The sequence below is a fragment of the Pelmatolapia mariae genome, linkage group LG7 (assembly GCF_036321145.2).
Source record: "Pelmatolapia mariae isolate MD_Pm_ZW linkage group LG7, Pm_UMD_F_2, whole genome shotgun sequence".
Lineage (NCBI taxonomy): Eukaryota > Metazoa > Chordata > Actinopteri > Cichliformes > Cichlidae > Pelmatolapia > Pelmatolapia mariae.
The window spans coordinates 49,022,056-49,049,828 of record NC_086233.1 but is presented as its reverse complement, the minus strand read 5'-3'; the positions used below and the strand labels follow the sequence as shown (position 1 = coordinate 49,049,828).

At 42.2% G+C, this 27,773-nt stretch overlaps 1 protein-coding gene across 4 annotated transcripts in view; it reads left to right on the top strand.

Moving 5' to 3' along the window:
• Nucleotides 1-709: 709 nt before the first annotated feature.
• Nucleotides 710-27,773, top strand: part of reln (reelin) — a 98,794-nt gene continuing 71,730 nt past the window's right edge. For all 4 annotated transcript variants that reach the window (XM_063479421.1, XM_063479420.1, XM_063479419.1 and 1 more), the window contains exons 1-2: nt 710-1,244; nt 23,905-24,012. In XM_063479421.1, the coding sequence (XP_063335491.1) occupies nt 992-1,244; nt 23,905-24,012 (361 nt within the window). In that variant the 5' untranslated portion in view covers nt 710-991. The remainder of the gene's footprint in view (nt 1,245-23,904; nt 24,013-27,773) is intronic.

Sequence of the window (27,773 nt, the reverse complement as noted above, 5' to 3'; positions counted from 1 at the left end):
CGGTGGCGCGGGCTAGTCTGACAGGGGAAAAAAAGTTGGAGAATCTTGTGGAAAAGGAGATTCTCATGGAAAACCCATGGAAAAAAAGCGACAGAGGAGAAGAAGAAAAACAAATCCTGAGCACTTCTAAAGATGAGAGAAGAGACGGAGAGGTAGAGGTTTAGAAGGAGAGGGAGAAAGTGGGAGAACAGCAGAAATAGAGAAAGGGAAGGAGAGGGAGGTGAAGAGAGCTTAATAGGGAGGGAGAAAGGAGGTGTGATAGTGGGTGGGAGAGGAGGAGACAGTCTGGTGGATGGGCAAAAAGACAAAGGAAGAGAAGAGTGAAAGGGATCTGTCAGAGGGCTGCTTAGGGATGAAGAAACTAACAGATGCATAGAGATAAGGCCGCCAAGGTCTCCAGAGAGGGATACAAGAGTGCAATATGGAGTAACAGAATGGTTTAGTGAGAGGTAAAGAGGAGGAGATAAGAGAGGGGGAGAACGAGATTAAGGAAAAATTCAGAGTGATAGACTGGCGGAGAAGAGGGAGGAGAGAAGAGCTGGATGAGAGAGAGGAGGGAGGCCGTCTTGTAGAGCGCATACAGCACGCGTGGAGCTGGTGTTGGAGCGAACGAGAGACAGAGAGAGGAAGGGAGGGAGGGTGGGAGGAGAGAGGGAAACAGAGGGAGGGGGTGAGGTATTTAAACGCCGGAGCAGGACAGCACAGGCGAAGCTCTGAACTCCCCGAGAGTGGAGGTAGGACAGGGAGAGGAAAAAGAAGAGCAGTTTTCCTGACGACCAAGCCCACACACTCAGACACAGAAATACTGCACATACAAGCACACACAAGACGTGCACACTCTCACCCACGCACTTTTGGACTTTCGACTCATCTCTGGACTCCAAACCTGTCCTCTGGAGCTCTACCCGCGCCTCCCTTGCTCCCAGCCATCACTCTCCTTACTACTTCACCCACCTTCACTCCCTCAGCCCCTCGCTTGGTGTGAGGGCAGATGGCCATGGCGCGGGCCTCTCTTGGGGGTGCTTTAGGCTGTGCCCTGCTTGCCCTGGTCCTGGGGAGCAGCAACATGGATTTCGGGGCTCCCCCTGCGAGCTTCTACCCCCGTTTCAACCCCTTCTTCTTCCTGTGCACCCACCACGGTGAGCTGGAGGGAGCCGGGATGGCAGAAGGTGGGGGAGAGGTGCTTCTCACCCTCCAAATTACAGGCAACCCCACCACCTACACCCCTGGACAGGAGTATCAAGGTGAGCACACCCCCTAAGGTGTCCACTTTTTAAAAAAATTTCTGCATGGAAAAGAGAATGGGATGTGTTTGTTTCAGCAATGTTGATGTCAGTAAGGAATCAGTAAAATAGAAATGTCTTGAATTGATAAAATTGTGTATTTAAAAAAAAATCTCTTTTTGATGATTCATTTCTACAAAAATGCAATATGCATAATATGCACTTTGCATTAAGACATACAACCAACTTATCAAACAAGAATTATGCACACTGCGGGTGCAGTTAATTCCTTTTCGTGCAGGTGTTTCGTGCGGCTGTTGCGTGTGCACATGGGAGTTAACAGGTTCTGTGAGGTGGCTGTTGTTGGAAACCAGCATTTATGTAACTGTAATAAATAGTGATGCTGAGTGGGACTCCTCTGATCCCGATGCTCCATGTGTAGGTGGCTTCTCCACAGGACTAACGGCGAGATCCCTCCAACTGAATGAGAGTGAGAGAGAGTGTGAAGGCTGCGAGTGCGAATGGACAAAACGGAGCACCACAGAAAGAGATGCTCTGACTGATAGGGAGAAAAGATTAGGAAATCAGTGAATCGTGCTTCGACTGGAAGAGGAGACAGATACTTGTATCCCCTTTCCCACACTGATGTGCCGGCACCTGGTCCTGGAAAGCAGATCCCCTCTGACCTCCCCAAACTCTGCTCATTCGCTCTCGCCTTACTTAACACTGGGGACAGTGACCCTAACAGGCCACCACAGACCGACTAAGGTTACATTCCCACACAGCTATCATCTTAACAGAGAACTGATGTATGCACATTTTAATGTGTCCACCATATACGATTTGCTAAATATACATGCATTGCGTGCACCTTGCTGATGTATTTGATTTAATTTAATACATTGTTGTTGACGACGGAATCCAGTTATCTTAACTCTCAATTCAGAGTTTGTGTAACTGTACGAAGAAAGGAAAAAAAGGGCAGAAAAACAGATAAGGAAAGGATGAAGCAGTATTATTCTATGTCGGAAAAATAACAGCCCGGATCAGCCCTTCAGTCAAGCACCTTTAACTGGGGCCGGGCTTGTAGGGAGAGCGGGTGGGGAGAGATTTGAATAACTAGCTGGTGGATGGGAGGGAAAGCGCGCACAGAGAGGTTTAGATAATTAGCATTAGAAATGTGGTGGACTGGGAGGAGGGAGGGATTTAAATAGGGCCAAGGCTGGGATCGGATGGAGTAGGGGGAGATTTAAATGACGATGAGAGGATTGAGCCGATAAGATACCAGCAGCAGGGCTTGCACAGAAAAATGACAGGGTTCCAAGCTGCTCACTTTTTTTCTTTCTCCCCCCCGCCTCTGTCCCATGTTTTGGCACATGACAGCGGGTCATTGTTACATTTCCAGGGTTTTGACTGAGTTTGCTTGGGGATGGAGGGGAAAAATGGCAAGCGAGCAAGTGAAATGCTGCCGGCTGTGTGCATAGTTGTGCAATCGTGAGCAATCCCAGTCTCGTCTCTTTTCCACCTCTCTCATCTTTTCAAACCTTGATGGTTACAGCCAGCCTTGCATGTTCTTACCACAGCCATTGCCAGGCTCATCGTGGTAGGAATTGAGTGGATTTTGAGGGGCTACACATACACAGCAGTGAGACTGAGGACGGGCATCTATCTGCATGCCCTGCTAAATGTGGAGTGCTAGAAAAAGACAAAAAATGACATCCTCTCGTTATATGATAGAGCAGGCAAAGTGTTTTCTGGGAATAAGCTTGTGTATTTAAGTGGTTTATATTTTTCCCCTGTTTTTATGTGCTTTTTGAACCTTAGTTTTGGATTAGATTTTGGTTTAATCTTCTAAAGCAATGTGTGATATAACTATTGAACGAAATGGGGGTGGAAAGTATTCGAGGTTCTGGCTGTATGCTTGTTGAAGAAGCTGTAGAAAAGAAAACTGAAGAAAGACCGTGAAGGAGAAGAGGTAGAGGTTAGTGGATGGAGGTAAAGTTACAGAAAAGGAAAGCGATAGATGATCTTTTATAAAAGAGACAGGAGGTGAGTGTCTCAGAAATCTAACTCAGCGTTTGGCGCAGAGCAAGAGGAAGATTCAGTGTGGCCGCACAGTAATTGAGTTTCCAACCTGACCTCACTGCCTCTTGCTTCTCTGTTGCTTTTGAGTGATAAGACCATGTGTGGGCAGTGTACTTTTGAATGTGTAGACAAGATTACGGTGTTTAGCTATCAGAATGAAATGACCAAGAGAGGCTGAGAAATGTTTGAGAGGGTGGGTGTATTGGCGGGGTCATAGTGGACAAAACAGAAATACAGCACTGTGGAGACTTTCTGAACTGCTTGGAAACAAAAGGGGAGAAATGAAAAGGTTTGTTGAGATTTGTTTGCTCACATTCAGACTCTAGGGTCGCTTCTTATTCCAGACAAATGGAAACCAAGTGTGCACATACTGCCTACGTAGAGCCTTATCTTTTAATAAAGAGACAGAAGCAAAAAAGAAAAAAAAGTGAGGTCACACTGGGATTTAAGGCTGTCCTCTAAATAACCAAATGACCCTTTTGAACTACTTTGATACACTCGGGAAGCAGCTCTCTTTATTTCAGTGATGTTAAAACATTTTTTTTTTCGCCGCCTGGCCTCTTTTAACACTGCTCTGGGAGTCAGCGACGGTCTCCATACAGCAACCACATGTTTATAAGAAGCAACATCAGAATACAAAACCCAGAGCACGGTTTCTAAACACAGTTAATCAGAGAAAGCTGTTTTGCATTTCTGTCATTTCTCGTCACCCTGCTGTGGAAATCTTGCGTGTTCGTCTTCACAGATGAACAATAGCATTAAGAAAACACGGTGACACAGCAGAGAGAAGAAAAGGAACAGGCAGATTTGATCTAAACAGAGCATTAGATTTAAATCCGGAGTTGAAGAGACATCATTTCACCGGATCGTGGAGCGTTTGGGTCTTCATTAGAAAGCACAGATTGGCGAGGGGACAGAAGGGCTGTGTGGTGTCCTCTGAAAGTCAGCAGAGAACAGGCAGACAAATGGAGGTATATAGGTAGAAATGGGGCCAGTGAGATTGATTGGGGTCTTTTTCATGTCAAGGTGTTTGCACCAATTTGTTTGTGTTAATGGCCGTACACTCATGAAAACACCCCCACAGTCATGTTTATCGTACCACGACTTTTCGTATGGACATCTGCGTTTTGTTTGTGCCACAATAACACAATGTCATGTGTGTGGTACTTGAAAGTGTGAGTGAGTTGTCTGGAGCTTGCTTTTATATGCACAGTTCTTGATGTCATTGTGAAGCACTGAGCCACTCACGCAACCATGCAGGTTCCAAACAGCCCATACAATGGTCTTTTTCAGTGTCGCTCAGGAGGAGGAAGGGGCAAAACAAGACGGCTGCTTAGAGAAGGAGTTGTCAGTAGATGCTGAAACAGCCTTTCCTAATCTGTCTATGGTTTAGTCCGTGGACCTTTTCCATGTGCAAATGATTGAAAAAGCCAGAGAAACAATCAACATTTCAAGGAGATTTGGACGTTGCCACTAAATGACATTCTTAGTGGGAGTTTGGCGATAAATTCATCCTCACAAAATGCCATCATCTCATGCCACGATAACCTATGAGATTAGGCTTAGTGAATTGCTCCGTCCGCTCTCCCGTCAGCCGCCAGAAACAGCTCATTGTGCCTCGCAAAGTGAAAGAGGCCATTATCTATCTGCAAAGTTGATTACTCGTCATGGTTGGGGGAGTTTTTCTGCAAGTGTGCTGTTGACTGATGTCTGTAGAACAACATGTTGAATTGAAGGTCACAGGAACAAGGCCCCAGAAGGGTTGTAGAAAAGCAAATATTATCTTGCCTACATCACATTACGCAAGTAAAACCCCAGAAAGATGTCTTGCAAACATAGGACCCATCTTTAGACTATCCAAACAGGCACGCGCTGGCTTCAGATTGAATGCCCAAATGACATCAATCTGCTGTGACTATGGCAGCCGTTTGGATGTCATCAGCACCTTCTGCAGTACTTAACCTCTGAGGACTGTTAAGTGTCTGCTTTCTGACCTCTGACCACTTCTTGTCAGTGCTGCATTGTTTAGAGTTCTGTTCCTAAATAGATTAGATTAGAACTTTTTTTTTCTGTCCGCCTTACATTTCTGTTCCCCTTACATGTAATATTTTGTATTTATCGCTTCACAAGACTAAGAAAACTTGAAGTAACCTTGGTCAGCGAACCATTTAAAGGCTGTCCTAGATTTTATGCAGTTTTGGGAACAGCGAAAACGTGAGCAAGACTGGGGAAAGAAGTGAGGGGCTAATGGTTTAATAGGGCTCTCTTGTGAGCAAAAAGCAACATGCGGATAGCACAAGCACTTTCAAGTGGTCCAAACCCGTGCATTCATTAGCTTCCCGGCCCTTCAGCCTCTCTGCCTCCTGCTGCTGTGTTTGAATAGGTCACTTCAGTGGGTAGAGAGAAGTGTGTCAAGTGTATTACTGTTTGTATGGGCTTTTTTGGGTGTGTTTGGGTGTTCTGTCTTTGTGGACACTGAATGATGAACCATTTAAAAACCATTGTGCTTTCTGAGTTATGCCAGTTTCCTTTATATCAAGGAGCAGATGGGCGAGAAATGAGAATGGATATTCATTGGGAATCTTCCCTTTGTCACACATGCACGCCTGGCTGTGTGCACAGCACTCAGCTCTTGGTGGGTGATCCATCATGACATAGAGACAGGTCAGATGTTCCGCTGGCTAAACACAAATGTCCTGATCAGCGGGCTATTAAAATTCTCTGTGGCGGTGTTACAAAATGACATCGCAAGTTAGTATTTTCCTGCTGTCATGTGCTAAATTGCTATGCCAATATATTTGCTTATCAATGTTCTTAAGCTATTATAACATACTGTACAAACCCATGACATTGCAGAAATAATAATAAACTTGCAGCGACAAACACACTTCTCTGTTGCCGCCTTTGTTTTCTTTTTTCTCATAAAGAGTCAATGAAAGGCTGCAGCAGAGAAATTCAAGCCGTGATAGTTGAGATGGCGCAGATGCCACCTATAAGCTACATTTCTGGAAAATTGATTTACTGCATCAGAGCACAGAGAATCTCCTTAGATAGCAGTTACATTGTTAGCCGTTGCCTGGCTGGTGCCAGAATGATGCCAGCGTGGTGCCAGGTGTGGTAGAAAAACTAAAATTGAAGGCAGTGAGTGGATCCCTGCCAGGCAGAGGTGCGCGCCTGTGCCAGTCTTATCTGGCCAAGCGGCACAGAGCTGCTACATCTTTTATTTTCAATTTCCTCAACGGATTCATTTTCCAGCCAAAACAAGAAAGCTCTTAACAAGCACATGTGAGTTGTGTTTTCATTAACTTTCACGAGTGGGCAGATGAGTGGCTGTAAGGATTTTCAGGATGCTAGAGTGCATGTTTGTCTGTTGGGAGGCAGAGGGGGGGCTGATTTGGAGTGTCTGTACGTTGATAATACGAGATGTGATGTGCAGTTGTCCTAACGTGTCCTCAAATAGTGCATTTCCCATGTGTCTGTTTCTGAAGTGTGTGGGTTTCTGTTTTAGAAAGCACAAATACTAGCATGTTCCACTCCTGGCACACATTTTGCAGCCAACGTAAACCACATCAATTATAGTGACATTATGAGCTTTTCCACCTTTGATGCACTTTAGCAGCATTCTTGGTGGTGACTTTCTCAGGATTTAACAGTAAACAAAGCTAATGGAAGCCACGGTGTGGGAAGACAATGGCTGTACTTTGTGAACACGATTGCTATTTGCTTAAAAACGCATTCAGGCATGTCTAATTTGTCATCATTCTTAATGTAACTATTAGGACACAAGAAAAGGAAAAAGAACAAAAGACATTTTGCAGCAGAGCAGTTTCATTTTCAAAACTGCGTAAAATAGCGTCCCTCTTTCTCTATTTGCACCGAGAAACAAAAGTTTATTTATCCATGTTACTTGTAAACTTTATTGATTTCTTATGTTTGCTTTGACACAAAGCCTGCTGCTTCAGCTCACAATTCTCTGCATGTGTTTGCTCTGATTTCATCTGGAAGTTTTTGGTGTCTTATGTATTTGAGTCATTGTTGATTCTTTTAAAATGCTGGCATACTAGTCCTTTTCGGATATGCTGTCTTCTTTATTTTTTCCTATTTCATGTGGAGTAGAAAAGTTTGTGCACTGAGTAACATGCCAAATTTAGTTCCATAGATCTGTTTAGCAAGAGGGTTTGTGGGTTCTGACAGCACAAAAGAAGAATCAAACATGTTCAGTGAGTTAATAGATTAATCTATTAATTTGATTAAAGACTAAACAATAAATAAAGAGCAAAATGTCTTCCAAGCATCCAAGCCAGCCAAACTAGCATGCTAGACCTACATCTAAGATTTAAAGCGTACGCTCCAGCACCTTCATTTGATAAACATGTAGGTCTGATAGGCTGGTTACTGTCAAATTAGGGTTTTTTTTATGTCTTGGAGATACTTACTCAGTAATAAGACAAGAGTGACATCCCACAGCCTCCTAACAACTTCAACACATCCTTTCTTTAATCTCATCCCTGTGTTCATGGTGCAGATGTGAGGAAAGTTAGATACTTAAGAAACTAGCTAGCTCCACAGAAGAGGAGCAAGCATGAATGGAGTACAGCTTTTTTTTTTTTCAATGTCATGTAATTTTCGAGCAGTTCAAAATATCACCAAACACACAAACTTTCTGGGCAACGTTTTTGCTAGCTAAATGTGCAGCTGTTGTACTTTCCGGGGAGATGAAAATCTGACAGTGTCAGAAATGGAGAAAGATGTAAGACAGGAGTGGAGAGATGGGAGAGAGCTTGCTTTCAGAGGTAACTGCTCAACACGTGAAATTTGATAAAGAGGAAATTTGAAGCTTCTATTTAATGTCCTCATTCATTTTCGAGGTTTTAAGTCGGATATTGGATGTATACAGCACATGTTACTGAAGTTGTGTTCTTCCATTTTGTGAAACATCACAAACTGAAGTATAATAATTTTGTGTTATTCAAAGGTTGCATGAAAATACCAGGCAGTTTATTACAGGATATTCTAGCTAGTTTGCAACAGTGTTTCAGGTTTACTGTGATTCAGTATGGTTACATCAAAGGTAGCAGACAGCAATTATTATTATATATAATATTTAATGGGATGATGTTTATTAGTTTCACTCACCTAATTTTACCTTTTATACGAACATTATACGGTCCAGGGTTTGGAAATCAGCTGTAGAGCTCACAAAACATCTCTTGCTGAATTCAGTTGGAGCCTTTAATCCACAAAAGAACAGTGACTATTAGAGTAGCAGGTCAGCTGATCACAGCCTGTGCACAAAGAGAAATCTACAGTAACTCACAATGCAAATTATTATGTGACTTATTTTTAAGCACTCTTTTTCCCTGCACTGCTACACCCAATCTGGGGGTTCTCCGATATACCAAATCCCACTTTACCCCCTGTCTACACCCATTTTGGGTACAAGTCCCATTTTGGAAACCATGCTCAAGAAATGGAAAACTACCTTTGCAGAAACACAGAACTTTGGACAAAAAGTAAAGGAAAGAAATCTGGTAACATGTGGAGGGAACGTCAAAGTCTGATGAATTCATAAAAACTCTGAAGTGCGCTGGGGATTTTTGAATATAAATTTAAATCATTTTTAAAATTATTCAAGTGAGAGACTTGGGGGGTGGGGGCTTTGCAGAAAGGGTTTCCAGCATACCCCTGCTGAGGAGAAAATTAAAGTCTTTTATTTCCATCGAGCACCTATTGTATACCATGGAGAAAAAAAAGGCTCCGGTGGAGTAGGTGAAACATGGGGAAAACTTTCAGCGCAACTGTTTCAGCTGAACGTCAGCCAGTCAAACTGATTGATTGACTGAAATTCCGTTCTGCCTTTAGTGCCATTGGTATTGGATGACAAAACATTTTACCCTCATCGTGTGTTTTATTTCTATTTATTCTCATTTGACATCTTGCAAAACTTCTTTGTGCAGAATGTTTTTTATTCACAGTTGTTGTTCATTTTTTAACACAAATGCCATTTGCTTTCACATATTGTCGTCGAATGCAATTATCTCGTGTTTTAGAAGTGAAGTTCAATTGCGTAAATACTTCCTGGGGCAGCTGCATGTATCAGTTTCTATGATAAAGTATAATGAGAAACAGAGCGTCAACTCAAATAGCCAAAATATTCGAAACCCTGAGGGAGGGAGCGTATCAACCGCATTGTATTTACTGCTCAAGTTGTTTTAATAGAAAACATGAGTGACACACCCTTCTGCAGTCTATTCAAATTATTTATATTATTTTATAATTGCACCCTCCAGTTTTCCCTTTTCCTCTGCCTCTTTGATGTTCACTTTCAACTAACATGTGGTTGTAAATATATTTACAAAGTTATTTCCTTCTCAAGTCTCAGATAACAGGGCTACACGTGACATTAAGAGTTCTCTGTGTCTATTCAAACTCCCCCTTACCACTCTACCTCATAACAGTGTTGGTGATTCTCATCAAGTGGTACAAAGTCGCTCAAAACTGGATGAGAAAAGTGATGAATCCTTCTGTTGTTCTCTTGGGATCCTTTACCAACTGCTGTCAGTTTTGCCAATGGCCTCTTCCTTTAAGAGAAAGGAGGCTGCTGATGGAGGACTGTGCACCTCCGCCTCTTTCTTCTACTTCTCTTTTTGCTCTACACCCTCCTCCTGGCAGCTTCATTGAGAAAACTGTAATCCCTGCTTGGGGGGCAGTGTGTCGTCTGTGCTGATAGCATTCAGAGGGACTTGTAGCGCTCCAATGGGCCCACTACAGAGGAGGCTGCGTGGTGCAACTGGCTGGGTGCTGGGCACACGCCGTGTGGCACAGGCGGATTAGTCCCAGCCCTGGCCCCTTCCCCCCCATCCATTCAGCATCAGCCTCCTTCAAACAGCTATCCCACTCTGCCCAGAAAAACACAGCAGGCTGGCAGAAACAGATTACAGATCGGCACATCGAAAAGCACATATTCCTTCCTTGAAAATGCTTCCCATTTGCCCGCTGTTCCCAAATATGCAACCTCAAACCTCCAGCCTCCATTACGCCATGTGTGAGTTCTGACTCAGGAAAATTGAAACTTCCTCAGAGCTTTTTCCTGTGGACGCCAACAACAAACATCTATCTTGCTTTTGGTGGTTCATCAGCTACATTTCTGAAATCCAAGCTTACTTTTAGTCATTACTTACTTTTGTCAAGAAGTCTTAAGAAAAGAATGTCTTTAAAATCAGTCCAAGTAGATAAGAAGCCTGTAAAACATGGAATATCAATGAGCCAGTGACATATTTTTTTCAAAAGATAAAAGAAGGTCTCTTTTTGCCAAGGAATACCCAGTTGAGCTGGGTCTTACACCCCTGTGGATCAGGTGTTTGATTGTATCTTGCCTGTCAGGGAGAACCGGGAACTGAAATCAAGAATGATAGAGGTCTAGACTAAAGATTAAGTGAGACCTCACCTTCCAGACTTGCTGCACTCGAGGGAGACTGACAATATCCAATAAAAAGACACAGTTTCTCTCACCCTTGTATTTTTCATTTAAAAAAAAATTAAAGTGAAGGTGTGAACTCGCGGTAAACACAACTTTAGCATTCCCGAAGCCACAGCTCTTCGAGATTACATTTATTTTTTTACATTGTATGTGTTCACTCAGTGAAATAATCATAATAGGTTTAACTTAAATAACATGTTAGTTAGAATAAATCCCAGGGAAATACTTCTTTGCCTGACTCTCATTCAGTGGATCATAGCTAGCCGAGGGTGATTTGGAGCCACAGGGAAAGAAGACATGACTCAGAAATGTGGCATAGTCTTTTTTATTTGGAGGCCCCAAAAATCAGACCAGCGGATCTCAGTGTCAGACCACATGAGCTGGTGGTTCAGGTAATACTTTTGTATGCAAAATTCATGTGGAGCATTTTATCTAAGCTGTTTTAAGCTGCTTGAACTTGCTGTGTATCTGCAAGCCACTTTGCAGCCCACCCCTAGCAGAGCTCCTTCCTTCATGCTGTATCTGACTTTAAAAAGTGTCATTTTAATCATTCATCAGTGTTTATTAGCCCATGATCCTGTGTTCTGTTCTCGGTGTCTCTACTGCTCTCCAGCTTTCCCTGTGGAAGGGCAGGGAGGTCCAGAAACAGAGCCATACTGTCACTTTTAAATTACCGCAGACTGAAATATTAGACTTGCTTTCATAATACCGTATTTAACTGAAATACTTTTGGTTGCAAACACACCAGATACCTATTGCACCAGCTTAGCACATTCCACTTTGTCTGAACATAGACATCGCGGTGCGTTTGTCAATGACTCAACACATTAGCTTATTTGCACGTCACTGTCACATGCAGGGCGATAGTAATTGAGTGATCCCTGTTATCAAGTGAAAGCAGAGGTCTGAGGTGGAAGTTAAGACAGAAAAGAGGTGGGGATGAGAAAGGGGAGATGGTGAGAGTATGAAAGCATTAATTTTCAGCAATAAGTGCATTCTTAGCAAGCTGTGCTGGTGTGATTAAGACTGGATGTCACAGGAAGCACTCCCCATTGATCCGCTGCCAGTAGAGACCATCTAGTCTTTCATTATGGCAACCAGCTTGTTAATTAGAAATCAATCATCCCCTCTGCTCTATGCAAGCCCCTTCCCCACCAGCGTGCCACTCTCCTTCCACCAAGCATTCATACCCAAAAGCTACAGAGGCGTGTCAGACTTTGACTGATGTCAGTACTTTTTCACTTAGCTGGCCATAATTTGTAACTTTCACGCCAAGAAAGAGCAGGGAGCTGAGAGCAAAATAGCGTGGCACTTCCTTTCCAGCTGCCAGGAAGTCTTTGAGTTCTTGAAAGACTTTGACAATTGGAATTCATATTCGCCAGATGAATAACAGCTATCATGTTGTCTTTTGGCTGTGTGCACTTGTATATTTTCAGGAAGAGACCTGTAGGTTCAGAGGACACTTTTTGATGACTGTTAAAGTCATTATAAATCTGATGAACTGTTTTAACTGTTTTGATCCATAAAAAAAATCATGGATAAGTCGACGTGTTGACGAAGCATATGGTTATGTAATGTACTGCTGTTCTGAATAAAAGAAGCGTATTCTACAAAATAACTCATAATTAAAAAAATAAACACGGTCTCCCAAGTATATACATAGAGCAAGTGTTATTAATAGAGGGAAATGTTGTGTAAGCAAAAAGGCGTAGGAAAAGTGGGTGTGGAAAAGACGCTAAGATGTAGTGACAGAGCTGGGATGAAAAGTGAACCTCTGTGAAATGACAGTTCCATTATTCATATTAGCACTATTAAATCTGTGATAGTGGGAATATGGTCGGGACTGCTGTCAGCCAAGAATACGCTAAGCATGTGTGTGAGTTACTCCTGTGTGCACATATCGGAGCACAGATGTATACATACTGTTTTTGTGCTCCTGTGTGCACATACATCCAGTAGTAGTACAGTAGCAGTAGTAGCAGAACAGCTGGTTTTTCAGAAAGCTATGTCCAGATGTTTCTGGGCAGTGGGCATTAAAAACTAGGTTAGTGTATTACAGGCACAGGTGGAAAAAAAAAGAGCCATTGTAGACGAATTCTGTGCATCAGATTAAAAACATAAAAATACTTTTTTTTTTTTTCCTGGCCTTGGTTAATAAAATATCCCATTGTTACTTTTCATCACTCTGTGTCAAGAGCTTTGTCTATGAAGACAAAACTGTATTGTGTAAAAACTCTGAGTTTTAAAAGTCATGAATTTTGCATGCACGGAGAGCTGACCTGCTTTTTGGAAGTCATAACTGCTGAAGTTCAACATGAAGTGGGCACATTGTGTTTTTTTTCTGTTGATGAGGCTCAAACCGTTCAAAAGTCCACGTTCATAGCCTGATTAAAAACTGCAGTTTGATGTGTCAGCCCATGAGGATGGCTAAGACGAGGGCAGGTGCACCTGGTGTTACTTATTCTCTTTCATCTCATAAGCCTTAGTGAGTCTGGAATATGTAATGTTGGAAATATGAGGATGTAAATTCAGGGAAAGACTAAACAGCAGGATTTTATTTAAAAAGATTATATATATATTTTTTCACAAACAATATGAAAATATTCCCTTTTTAGGCTATTTCATATCAGTTGGAAATAATTCAATATAAGCAATGTATTTCATTTTAATAAAACATGACAGCTCCAAGACACTGGCGTTTATTAGGTTTTGTCTATTTGTCTCCTTGAAAGTGAAGTGAAGTCTGTGTTGTGTGCCTCCAACAGCACACTATCTCTCAAATAAAACTTTTCACTACCAGACTCTTTGCGTACATCCCAAGAGGTTGATTCTGTTCATCTGGACATAGCATTTTCAGTGGGAGAATAGTTCTTCAGTCTCAGCCGACTGCAGGTTTCAACAACCTTATAAACAGTACATTTCCACCATGACTGAAACTAGCCCACTGAATGAACAATGGGCTGTGAGGTCAGTTCCTTAATCATTAATATGCAAATTCTCATGACCATTGACCAACAACCACTGATCAATGGCCATGAGTACCATTCACAGAGAGTTGGGGAATGGCTGCAATCACAGCATTCACAGCGAAAGATGTACCCTTAGGCCCCCTCCTCGATTCAGAGATGGTCTTTTCCTTTTCACGTAAACGGCCTGCTTGACTCCGCGCTCAAACCAGCGTTCTTCCCTGTCCAGGATGTGTACATCCTCATCATTGAAAGAGTATCCACTGGCCTGTAGGTGTAAACAAACTGCGGACTCCTGACCTGACGAGGTGGCTCTTCTGTGTTGTGCCATCCGCCTTGTCAGAGGTTGTTTGGTTTCCCCGATGTATGGCAATCCTCCTGGCACTTAACAGTACACTATATTACTCTGTTTGTGTCGGGGACCCGATCCTTGGGGTGGACCAATTTTTGGCGCAACGTGTTTTGGGGTTTAGAAGCCATGCAGACTCGGTGTTTAGAAAAAATGTGTCTCAACTGTTCCGATACTCCTGACACATACATTGTACATCTGTTTTTTGGAAAGCAGTAGAAAAGACTGAACCCAGGAAATTATAAAAGGCGTGTATTTTTTTGTTCCTCTTCATTTGTAATTGATTCCACTTAATGATGAAGATTGAGATACTGATTTCCAAATCTAAGCATCTTCACACCAAAGAGTGCAAAACAGACATACATTACAAATTCTGTTGTCTTACTTTGGATTTACCGCCTTGTCACTTTTATTGATGCATTGATGCAAGACAGAAGTGTTTTGGATATGCAGGCCTGTAGGACATTTTAGAGCCTTTGAAATGCTTTAACTTTCATTTGAGAATGATGTGAGGTTTGGTGTTTGGTATTTCAACCATTGGTTGGTTGATTGACTGGACAGAGTACAAAGTTTGCGCGTCATAATTTTTACTTTTTTTTCTGGCATGTCAAAAAAAGTTGTAGTTTGGTAGGCCAAACTATACAGATAAATGTTTCAGTCATTAGTTTTAGTCTCTGTCATTTTAAATGCCCATCTAAATCCCTGCTCTACGTTGGGCTAAAGCCTCAAGGCCTTGCTTTGACAGATGCCTTCCTGGCACAGATGACTCAGTTGTGAAACAGTTTAGTTTACGCTCCTTGTGGGAGATAAACCAGTTATGGAAATATGATAAACAACTTTTAAACAAAGCAACCTGGTGTCCCTGACTGGGACAGCAAAACTGTCATTGATGTTATGCCTAACAGTTCACAGCTTGGCCTTCATTGTCTCCTTCCTTTTTTCCTATAGGGTAGCTCCCAGTGGAGCAGGTGAGATGGAAAGGGAGTTATGCAACAGTGCTGTGCATGTCCAGTGTCTGGATTTGGTCTGTGTTTTTGTCTGTGGTTACTATTTGTTTGTATGTTGCCGTGAAAGTAGATTACCGTACGATCAGGTGTCTTTTTCATGAGTTTATAGTCAAGTTTGTATTATATTACAGTACAGATTTGTCAGTGTGTGTTGTGTGTCTCAGCCCTATGCAAGAAGTTGTGGTTTGGGTTTTACCCAACTTTTCAGGCTAACTCGGCTTTTAATGTTTTCCTGCATTCCTTAGATTTTCTCTCTGGAAGGCATATGCAGTCGCAGCTTCCCTCTGTAACATTTTACCGACATTAATGTGATTATATTTTGTCAGTTTCATGATTAGCATTTTGATCACCTTGGCTTTTCATGTTACGTTTACATGTTCAGGATGGCTTTGACAAGTGACGGAAGACGCTTTGCTTGTCAGGCCTGGATAGCTGAAGCTTTTTTCTCTGTCTACAGAACACATGGTGTTGATCATAAGGACAGCTCACTCTCCAGTCCTGGCAGCCACCACGCGACAGAGGGAAAGAATCATGGTGTTCTTGAACCCGATTACAATATAACCCTTTATAGCAACCACCAATTATGCATCTGACGCTGAACAACATTCCCTTTATGGCGAATGTTTTGGATTTTGTTTTAGCAGTTATATTTATATAACACTTGCCTGCTGCTTTAGGTTACAGATCATTTGTATTAGGCTATTTCTTGCATTTTTTCCCTTGTACCTACAATCACTTTCTTATCTCATGCTTCTCATCATATGAAAATTTCTTAACAAGATGAAGCCCAGGTAACAGAAGTGCAACCTATCAAAACCTATTTAGAGTCTCAAAGCAGAGCTGGGCAATGATACGGGATCTGCGTGCAGTTTGAGGCCTCTGTACAATGAAATAATGAATAATGTTAAAAGCTCAGAGAGATGATGTGCTATCAAAGCTAATCTCAGGTAAAGAGAATAGCCTTTGAGTTGTCTAAGCTATGAAGTCTCTTCTGTCATGACTTATTTTGCCTCGCTGATTAGTGGACATGCCTTCCCACTGGGGTTGTGTATTCCTTCTAAGTCCAGTGTAAGCATTTTAGCACCACGAATAAAAAGGACATAAAATACTTGCAGATGGTGGAAGTGGTACTTAACAAAGGAAAAGCCCCTAAAGCAGAAACATAAATATTACAATGTGAAAACCTTTGATTATTGTAAAATAATTTACCGAGGATCCTTTTTGTGGATCCCGTACACACCTGCTCATGTTTTCACAGTGAACATTGTATGCATTGTATGAGAGCTGCACAATGAAGTGTGATTTGTGAGGCAGATTATGTGTGAGGAACAGGATGCTTGTGACAGAACTGCCTCTTCGCTCCTGTTTTTTCTCCACGGCTGTTGCAGGGGTGAAGCCAAGTTAGGCAGGCAGTAAAGGCTTCAGCTCCCCTCTTTGGTAAACAGAGTAGAACCTCAATAGAAGAAACTGAATCGAGAATAGAAATTGGCTATTATCTCTGGCAGTGATCATGAAAGGACACGTATCCTGCTCCCAAGAGGAAAAACTGCTTTCTCTGAGCCTTTTTGCAGAAAAGGTTATACATGTTGTAGTTAAGCAGACCTGTAGAAGCTCTGTGGCTGATAGGTCGTCTGTGATCTAGTGTTTCACAGCAGCAGATGGCGGTGCCAGCAGGCCAGGATGGTGCCAGAAGGTTACGCAATGGAATGATGCCTCTAAAACCTGACTCGAACGCCACATGACACATATATGTGCAGAAACACACTTCCCACACAATCTTCTGAAGCTGTAAGGAGAGACTTAGACTTGGGTAATTCAGATGGCCATGAACCGTTTAAAGCTCCAATCTTTGCTTTCTTCATTGTCATTGGTAACAGCAACCTATCCTTCATGGTGTCACGGTCAGGTGACTGACAGTTTGAACCATTTCAGGAAGCTCAGAGTGAAGTGGCACCCCGACACTGGCATGGCCATGGAAACAGATGGAACTATAGCTTCCCTGTGATCTGGCCTCCATTTCCTGGTCCTCTCTGGGGCACGTGTGTGTCTGCCAGTGGGATATGGGTCAGATGGTCGGCTATCTTTATCCAGATCGTTGCCAGGAAAACCTCCATCCATTTGGAAACAAAAAGGGCATCCTCCTGGGATGGAGGGAATTTCATTGATAATATATTCTCTTGCACTGTCTGTGCTCTGATGTCTTGCTAAAATGACTTTTTCAGACTCTTGCTTCTTTAAGCTGTACTTTCAACCCCTGGTATAAAAGGGAGCAGCTGTATCAGAGTTTGTCAGAACCTCCTTCTAAAGTCATTTCTTTCCATTTTTAGGTATTTTCAATAGGTTTATTCGAGACTTGTGCAAGTGAAGTGAAACTGGGTGAGGCTAAAGACTGGTGGGTGTGTCTCTACACAAAGAGCAGAAAGGAGCTGTTCAGCCCATGCCAACCACACAGCCACTTCAATGCAAACACACTTGTCCGTGATGTAAGTCAGGTCTTCTTCGAGACCTCCAGGACTTCCTGTCCAGCTCTAGTTTAATCCCTTCCCATGCTTTTTTTTTCTTTATTTCTAAGAATGAGCTCATGCCACATGTTGCCAAGTACAGTACCGATTATGCTTTGCTGCACCATAAGGAGACATTACCATGGCTTTTAAAATGCCACTGGGTGCTATTTTTCAGGACCCTGTTGTAATTGCTGACCCAGCATACAGTGATCCATTCACATTAGTTTGGAATTTCCAGCATGAGCATTTGGTTTGCGTTTGACAGCTTAATACACCCATTTTTTTCTCAAGGAATTGGCCAAACCTTCTATCATTCATGGCGCCCCTCTCACTGTTTGTACTATATATAGGAAAAAAAACAGGTTCTTTGTCTAGCACCGTTACAGTCATGTCTAAAGGCAGTAGCACACCTCTGGGACTAGTGTAAAACCATACTGTAGTATCTTGTAAAATTTAAATACCTATTCACTGTCTTCTTCCAGTGCCTTGTTGTTCCCACGTTGAGAATGCTTTTATAGGATTCAGGAGAGCGTAATGCACTCAGGCGATACGATAATGCAGCCCTGTTGTTCTTGGTTAGCAGCTGGCTACAAGAACTCATCGCGAATCCTAGCTGAAAAATTAATCATACAAATTCAAACCAAGATTTGCTCAGACAGAACACGTAGTGTAGTGTTTAGCACATGCATACATTTAGATGAAAAGTAGGCTTTTCTTTTATTTACTTGCAGTTTTTTGTGAACATATTTTTGCAGAGTACACTGTCACAGAAGATTAGTTTAACATTACCAGTTAGTCATCACTTTGTGTTTTCTGTGTGTGTGTGTGTGTGTGTGTGTGTGTGTGTGTGTGTGTGTGTGTGTGTGTGTGTGTGTGTGTGTGTGTGTGTGTGTGTGTGTGCCTACTTGATCTCTGAGAGACTTGTCAGCAAAGGATGTGTATTTTGTTGCGTTGTGTGGTGCTCTGATACTTCGTGCCCTAACATTACTCCTGGCGGATCCCAAGAAGTGAAGAAAGCCCTGGGCCCATCAATAGTTGAGCAGTAGCACGGTTGTGTGTGTCCATAATGAGGCATACCACATCGCACCATCAATATTACATACTGGCTTAGGGCCAAGAGATGTGCTCTGTGGTGTGTTCCAGTATAAAATATGAGCATCTGTATGTGGGTATGAGTGCTATGCATACAGTGTAATGAGGATTTTGCAAGTTCTAAGTCAAGAGCACTTGCAGGCATGACACCTGGACCTAGCGTGTGCCTCTTGAAATTTGAAACATGAAGGTTCACCAACGTATGCAGGCCTTGTTAATGTTTAGTAGCTCATTTGTCTGTAGAAGCCTTGAACAACTCCCTTCTTCTTCCTTCCTAAACACAACAAGAATCACATAACCAAAATTTAATTAAGAACAGAAGCACTTAAAAACAAGTAGCGGCTGGCCCACATGCTGTAAAATACCAACTTGTAAAGCATTAAATAGCAAAGGTTTAGCGAAAGAAAACATTAACGCAGGGTTTTCCTGTATCCTGCACGGTGATTGAGCGAGGACATGCACACAGCAGAAACTGCTCAGACAAATGCTAAAGCATGCTGAAGATCTACTGACCTATCCCCAATTACTAAGCTAGCAGTCAAAATTGATACAGCAAATACAGAGTTAACACACACGTATTGTTCTTTTTTTTTTAAAGTGTGCACTTGACATGTAAACCAAAGATTAGTCCTTACTACAGGAAAAAGCCTAAAGTTCAATCTAGAAGTTTGCATGAACAGCACTAGCCTGACACTTGGTTTGTTCATATGTGAAGAAACAATGCACATGGAAAAATACATACCCAAAAACACAGAACCTGCCTACGTGTTGAATGAGACTGTTGGTATTAATTTCACCTCTTTTGCCCGCCTCATGGCTCCTCATCCCCCTCGGCCAAGTGAACATTGCTCAGAAATGAAGTATGGACAAGAATGTTAAGGCTACCATCAAAGGCCTCCCTTTAGATCTGTGTGCGTGTCTGTGTGTGCTCGTGAGTGAAGCAGCCCCACAGGTGATTGGATCTGATCTCATCTCATCTGATTGGCTCATCTGTCTGATGCATTCCACAGGCGAGTGAGAGAAGGTTGTTAGAGGCCTTTCTAAATAATTTAGATCCTGGATTTGTATTGATCAGGTAGTGCTGCTCTCCACGGGCCACTCCAGTACCCCTTCTTTCTCCATCCCTCTTCACCCCTGTTCTTGTTTTTCTTTTTTTCCCCCTATTTTCGATTGTAACCTTGTGCCCCTAGCTTTTCCTCCTCTCCACTCTTTCTCCCCCACCCCATGCTCTACATCAAACAGAGGTACACTGCTGCGAGGGAGCAGAAAATGCATGAGAAAGGAGTTGATGGGGAAAGTGCAGGGAAGAGGATTTTTCTTTTACAGTGATTCCTCAATGGGAGTGAAGCTGTAGGAAAGGTGTAAAGCGCGGCTAAAGAGAGAAACGGCACGATGAAGGCAGGGGGAAAAAAAAAAGTCTTTTGTTTGCTGTATTTGTGCAGCACATGTAAAGTTGTCTGTGCAGAGTAATGGAGTGTGCGTAACCTTGGTGATGCAGGTCAATGGAAGTGCAGAAATGAGCGTTTTGTGCGTACTGAGCCTGGTCCAACTTAGTCCATTAAACTCAGTCATTACTCCATTAAATACTGCTTCATGCCATGGCCTTGGATCAATACTGCATAATGTAAAGACTGATAACATGTCTTAACCACACAGTGGAACGGATTTGTTGAATGGGTAATGTATTCTTGGAGGGATAGAAAAATAGCACAAATGAAGAGGACATGTATGCATAGTATGAACATGATAACTGTTTTTTTTATATAAGAAAGCCCTTTTCTTTGCATTCTGCAGATAGGGATGTGTTAGAGGTGCACTGAGCAACATGGAGCGAATATGATAATGCTTCTGTTGCCAAGCAAAATATGTATCGTTCTCAAAATACAGCTTCGCGTACACGCTGTACATGCTGATAGAATTTGGCAGTGCTCAGAGCAGACAAGCAAAAGGAAATTACTTGTTGCTCACAGAGTGTTATTAGAGCCAGCTATTTTTTTTTCTTTTTGTGGACAACCAAGCATTTCTAATATTAAATTTAAAAAAGCAATCGTCTATATTTTAAGTGTAAGGCTTTTTATATTGACCAGGAGGGACTGCAGACAGCTCTCCCTTTTGACTGGTTAATATTTGCGACCATGATAACATTTATTTCTGACATATAAAACAAACAAACCAATATCTACACATACACATTCACACAGATATGTGGTCAAGAAAAATAAACAAAATCTCAATGCCATGAAAAACCACTCAGTCATCAAGTGTGAAATGGAAATAAAGCGTAACTGGTGTTTTTATATCTTGTTTACACTGTGCTGTAGAAGTTTGCAAAGTGGAGTGGATGACAGGGACTATAAAAAATTACTCCTCCATACACAATTAATAATATGAACTGCTATGTAGGAATGTCAATAACGCAATCATTTTAAGCGCGTTCTCATCCCAGGGCATCCCAGTCTTTCCATCAGATGCGGCTGGGGTTGCAGAGCTGTGCAGTCCGATGGCTTCAGCGGACGCTGAGACGTAATTTTCCTTCTTTATAGGGCGATAAAATCCTCATTTGGAGGTTGGCGAATTGGCAGTGAATTAAATCACTGGAGACGGTGGTTTGTGTCTGGTTTGTGAGCTGTGTGTTTTGCACTTTGTTTTTTCCTCCACTCTCTAATTAGTTTTGTTTTCAGTCTCTCGCTCCTGTTTTTTTTAACTTTTGCTTTTACTCTCTGATTAGGTTTAGACAGCAAAAAGTATTTGGTTATGTTTAGGCACCAAGAGTTAGATAACAAGAACAACAAACCTTTTATTAAGTCCCAAATTACAAAACCATAGAGAAACAAACAGAAGTCCAAAAGTAATAATTGGGGCTCGGGAAAACAGAGAGAGCCTCTGGAAACTATGTTACTTCAAAAAGGGACAAAAGGTAAGACACAACTATGTATATACATGGAGGACTGAGACAGGTGGAGAGCGAGACACAGCTGAAAACAAATGGAGGAAAGACAGGAAATGGAACTAACACAGGACATGAGGGATAACTAACTGTCAAAGTAAAACAGGAAGTAATCCAGAGGCAAGACGCTACACACAGAGATAAGACTGACACTAGACATTAATAACAGCCAGAGAAACAAACAGTAACAGAAAGATGAGACAGAAGGAACAGAGAAAGAAACACTGAGGCGACTAAAATAACTACAACAAATAAAAAAACAGAACATGAACCAAAACACGCTGTCTACAGTAACAAGAACAAAGACTCACTGTATGCTGGAATAATAAAGAAATCAAAACAGTAAACAAAAACTCAAGTTAACGATAATTAAAAACCTCGAGCACTAGAAAAAAAACCCTAAATTTAAAAAAGTGTAAAGCAACTCAAAAAGCAGACCAGGGACCATGACAAAATACTTAGTTACCTGCATGGTTTGCTTTAAAATAGGCCTTTCATAACATTAACACTTTCAACCCAAATTAGGCTCACTCAGTACATTTAAATTGTGACAAGTTGAGAAACAATGCCAGCAGCTGGAAAGAAAGTAGAAGTCCTTGAAATGAGATTTAGATCCTGTTACTTGAATGGCTGTTTCTCAAAGAAATCATCAGAGCAACACTAAAAAGTATAAAACCGACTGTTTTATACTGTAATGGAGCAGAAAGAAGTTATATGTACAGTGTGTATACTATTAGTAAACACAGTATATACTCCTTGTGGAGCGCTGGATCCCTGTGTAAAAGTTACGACAGAAAAACAAGGGAGGAAATGTCCGGATACAGTAAGGAGTGTTGTGGGATGAATTATTGAGGCTTTGATATGGAGGAGAGAAAGGGAGGGAAGAGATGGACTGAACTCTGCTCCTAAGACAGGGTGTAACACGTCCAACATACACAGACGTGCGGAGAACACACACATTCAGAGACACACGCACAAGCGTTTTGTGCGAGGACATGTTAATGGAGTCGCCCAGCCAGACAGCCAGGCAGGCAGACGGGGCCACACAGGAGTCTGCTCTGCCCAGAATTCCACAGTGTAACGCACCAAACCCAGAAGAATGAACGCCCTGAGACCCAACTGACATGTTGCTATTCTTACTAAAACACAGTCTCGCTGTGGGTGTCGCCTCATTTTCCCATTCAGTTTTCTTCCATAAGCAGGGGGATTCCAGGGTCAGGAAATAACAATGCCTTCATCTTTCTCAGCCGCAAAGGATTTTATTCCCCGATGTGTAAAACGGTTTTGTTTTCTGTTTTTTTTAGTGGGGTGTGTGTGCTCCTCCTTTGAGCCACGGGCTATTCCTTGTACTCTGCTCTGTCTGGCTGGAAACAGTCCAGTGACTGAGCCCTCTTCCTCCAGTGATGCAGCTGACTCTGTGGTCCCATCACTCAGGGCCCTTGTTTACCGGGTGGATCAATAGTTAACATGCTGCGGGATACACTGAGCTGTAGATGTGTTCAGCTGGATAACACACTCCCGGGAGTTTTCTGATCTGTGGCTGTTTGTGGTGGGCTGGGAAGAATAAAGGCTTAGCAAAGCTATCAGGGTTACAGCCAATTAGCTCATCAGTCTGTTCTAATATGGTTGTCAATACGACAGGCTTTGATTAAGGCGCTGTGATTTGTTGAGGATGAGGTAGATTACATTGTGCCACTCTTTTTCTCTGTAAAAGGTGAGGTGGGGATATTCTGCTGTTTTCTCGTTCAGCAACCTTTAAAGTAACTCAAACCCTGGTTTAGCACGTGTTTTGATAATGCTTCTACTTCTGTCTGAATATATTTATGTGTGCAAGTGACCTTCTAGATTTTGCTTTACACCTCCATGCACTCTCCTCTCCTCCTGCAGGGTGTTTGGTCTTGTTGGCATCCCATTTAACGGCCAGTTTACCTTTCCATGTGCTAACACCTGATGTGATTAGCAGCAGGACGTTAGTGAGCTGCTCTACATACTTCCAAACATCCTGTCCACACACGTACATCACGCCTGCTAATTATCTGCTTAGCCTGCAAATGAAGCGTAAATGCAACTTAGTAATTGCGATCTCTGACACCTAATTGGCGTTCACAGTTCATCTTCCTGTATTCATTTGAGGTATTAATACAGGGGTGGTGAAACAAATAACAGCTGGATGCATTATATTAAAAATGTTTCTGCGAGTAACTCTCAGCTTTACCAGCAGTAAGCATGTTCCTTTTTTCTCTCTCTTCAGTCACCATCTCCACCAGTGTATCCTTCGATGGTCTCCTGGTGACTGGCCTCTACACCTCAACACCAGTCCAGTCGGCTCCCATTCCTGCTCCAGCTGCTTTTGGCTTTGGTGAGTCTTGCTTCTTTTGCCAATACAAGCTGCTTTTTTTTTCTTATGCTTTTTAGTACTAGCAAACCCTCAGATACCCCGAGAAGTGTCTGCTGGGACCACGGAGTATTACGATCCAGCTCAGTGATCCACATCCGTTCCCAGACTCAGCATAAGACCGCTTCCCTTCTCCGGTTATGACAGGTCGTGATGGATGAGGAGTCAGGATGATGTGATCAAGGGTTCGGTCAGATGGGTTTTCATTGATGTTTGAGAGAACAAAAAAAAAAAAAACCCAAAAACTGAATATGAGATAGATATGAAGAGCAAAGCAGAAAATGTAGAGCTTTCTAAAAGATTAAACTTAAAATAACGAGTGATCACCAGGTCAGCTTGCCAAATGTTGGAGTAAAGGCCCAGTGGATGGGCTGATTTACAATTTATTTATCCAGAGATGCAAATATAGCAACAGTTTAGGTGGTAGATGTTGCTATTAAACTGGATGAAGTTTGCAAACAGCTTATCTTATTCTTTGTCCGCCTTTCCTTTGCATTTTCTGCATGCTCTGCTTTAATGATACAAATTGAATCTCTCTTCATTCTTAAAAGATTAAAGCTAAACTTAGAATTCTTTACACTTTTGACAACTGTAATCGAATTACACTGTAAGCATGCAACTGAAATGCATTAAGTGCAACTCTTTTTTTGGACACACAACCAAGATTTGTAGACTCGGATGAAGTATTTGCGGATGGAGCCCTTGTGTGCACGGATGGGGGCTCTTTTGGGGCAGTGGAACAGCTATAAAGAACTCCTTAGAGAACAGGGCTAGTGTCCCAGAACTGCTGCGCAGTGGGCTCCCTTATCCTGACTAACTCCACTGTTCTTCAGACATTGACTTCACTCTGGCCAGGGCAGTTCTTCACTCTTGGCAGCTCTGTTTACTGGGGAGGCATCCAAGCACAGATTGCGTCACCTTAGCTTCACTCTAATTACTTGAAAAGTTTTAAGGATACGCCTACCCTGATAGGCAGCAGCTTGTGGAACGGTGACTTTCTGTAAGATGTGTGTTTAAGTAAGTCTGCAAAGTCTTCCGTTACAGCATGTGTAATCTGTCTGGGTTTCGCAGTGCCAGTTAGACATTTGGTCCTCAGCTGAAGAGCTTTCTGCACTTTGTCTCTCTGCTCTAATTCTCCAGCCACCCCTCCCACTGTGGGATTCAGGACTCCATGGAGCAGCAGGCACATGCAAAAGCAGTCTTGTCATAGAGGAGATTCTGAATGACAATTTAATAGATTTATAGTTTTATTTTCCCTTCGATTAATTTTTCTGTGCATTTTTGAGGTACACTGGGATTTTTTTATGATCAAGTGATAGAAACTCAGCTAGTTTGCAGAACATGATGGTCTACTTAGCTATTGAAGGCTCCTCAGCGTTGGAAGGGCTGAAGAAATTCTCCTAGAGAGAACGTCCTTTATTAATAAGCTCATGGAAACTTGGTGACTTAACTGAGAGCCAGCGTTTTTCCAAAATGCTTTGAAGATAATGCAGTGGAACAATAATACAGTGTGATGCCTCTTCATGTCCAGTGTTGTGACAAATATAAATGGGCCTTTGAGCACAAGAGGGTCACGCAACTCCACGAGGGAGTTTTATGAGCATGGTGTTTATGAGCAGGATAAGGTGGGGCTCTAATCCCTCTGAATGAAGCCATGTGGGGGACACGGTTACACAATGGACTGCAACATGCGTATGCACACGTTCAATAGAAATACCACCAACTTTCACTCAAGAGCACACACACAGTCCAACTGTTCAGCTGTAGTGAAGTGTTGGCTGGCTGGGGGGAACATGTGGTTGGCAGATGTATCAGTCCAGGAACTAGCATGAACTATAGCACAGGGAGAATGAAACCACTGTAGCGAGAAGATCGCTAATAAATCACTGAAAGACTGAAACGGCAGCTTAAGATGAAGCGTGAGAGAAGATTTTTTTTGGTTTTGGCTGTGTTTGTGTTGTTGGAGGTGAAGAGCAAAACAAAGAGATCCTAAGAGAGAGACAAAGAAGGAATCAATGGTTTTAAAAAAAGACGTAAAGTGGAATAAATAGACAAAGTCAGGGAGCTGTGGACACAGAGGTTAGTGTTTTTACTCGCTGCATTGGGATGTCCAGTGGTTGGTGTGGTCAAAGCTGTGGTAGCAAGCAGACACGATGACTGCCCAATAGCCTCTAAAGAGAGAAATCCCCTCAGTCTTCTGTGTCATCCTTTGTTGCTTTTTACACATGTCATAAAAACAGTGTGGATGTGAGCATGACGGAATTGCATGCTTCATCACTGGTTCTCTTTGTGTGTGTGTGTGTGTGTGTGTTTATCACTTCTTTTTCTTTTTGTTGGTCTGTTACAATTATAACTTTAAGAAACAAACACCATAACATGAAGACAGCAGTGATTTTTTTCATTATTTTGTCTTCCACTCCACTTGAATTGCAGTGCTCTTTGAACTACGTTTGTAACACATATGTTTTAGTTTGAGGGTTTTCACTGCAGCGTCGCCCACTGTTTGTCAAATTACTGTAACCGATGTGTGATGAAGCAGTTGGCAGGGCAGTTTAAGGTAGTCTAAGGAATGCCATGTTTTCGGCTGCTGCGCTGAGTTGTGGTTCAAGTTGCTCAAGGCTCGTTCCTCCACTCCCTAAAGGCAAGCGACCTTCTACTTGCTGCTGGCGGGCTAACCACAGACTTTACGATGCTGTAACTGCTCTGCTGTGGCAAGTGCAGAATCAGACGAACTGGAGCTAAAAACAATGTTGTGCTTTGGGACCCATGCCTGCTAAATACAGGGAGAACACGGGAGTGCAAATTGATTGTGGTTTTCGTAAATGTAGCCAACACAGGCCAGCAAAACTAGTCTGGGTGCATTTATTTCAAGGTGCCAGAGCTGAGAGGAAAGACTTGACATTTCATTTTGGGATTCATCTACTTACAACTCACAGTTAATGGATGAGGTATGACGTGCAGCTTCATTTGAGTCTACTTTGTAGTCGATTTTGACAACCCAAGTACTCATTAGAGACTTTTTGAAACACTTTAGAGTGAAACATGGAGACTTTATATGCATGTTTGAATGTAACGTGGTCAAAACGGATGTCTGTACACACTGCCAGAAATGCAACATGAGTCTGGACTCAGCAGCCGAAGAATTCCAACTCCTCAGTGTTTTTCCTTTCTTTGACATTTATTCCATTAAGAGGTCTTTCTTTCCAATCCACCCTCTTGGCGTTCTGAAGCTTTCAGCTTGGCAACCAGAAAGATTAAATGATGAAACCAGTAACATAAGTATATTGTCATAATTTTGATTTTTGTTTCATGTATCATAAAATCTGCTTGCCGTTACATGTCACATAGCAATAATGAGGTGATATATTAAAACCAATAGGCCAGAGCCTGGATGGAAAGTAATGTCACATGTGGTCTGATTTGTATTCCTTGATAGTAAAATGTTTCCCGTCACATCATTATCCATTCAAACACAAAGACAGACAGAGCAAGTATCCATTCTAAATGTGTCCAGATAACTTATAATTACAATGATGAACAGGCACTTGAAGGAAAAGGAGAGCTTTGAAAAAAGTTGGGAGGGAAATTTAGAGCAAAACGCCAATATTGGACTGAGAAAGTGTATGAGATTGAGGAATGAGTGTCAGTGCAGAGTGAGAGGGGAAAAATGTGTACATGCCTCCTCATTTCTTATTTATTTTTTCATATTTCACACACTTTTATGT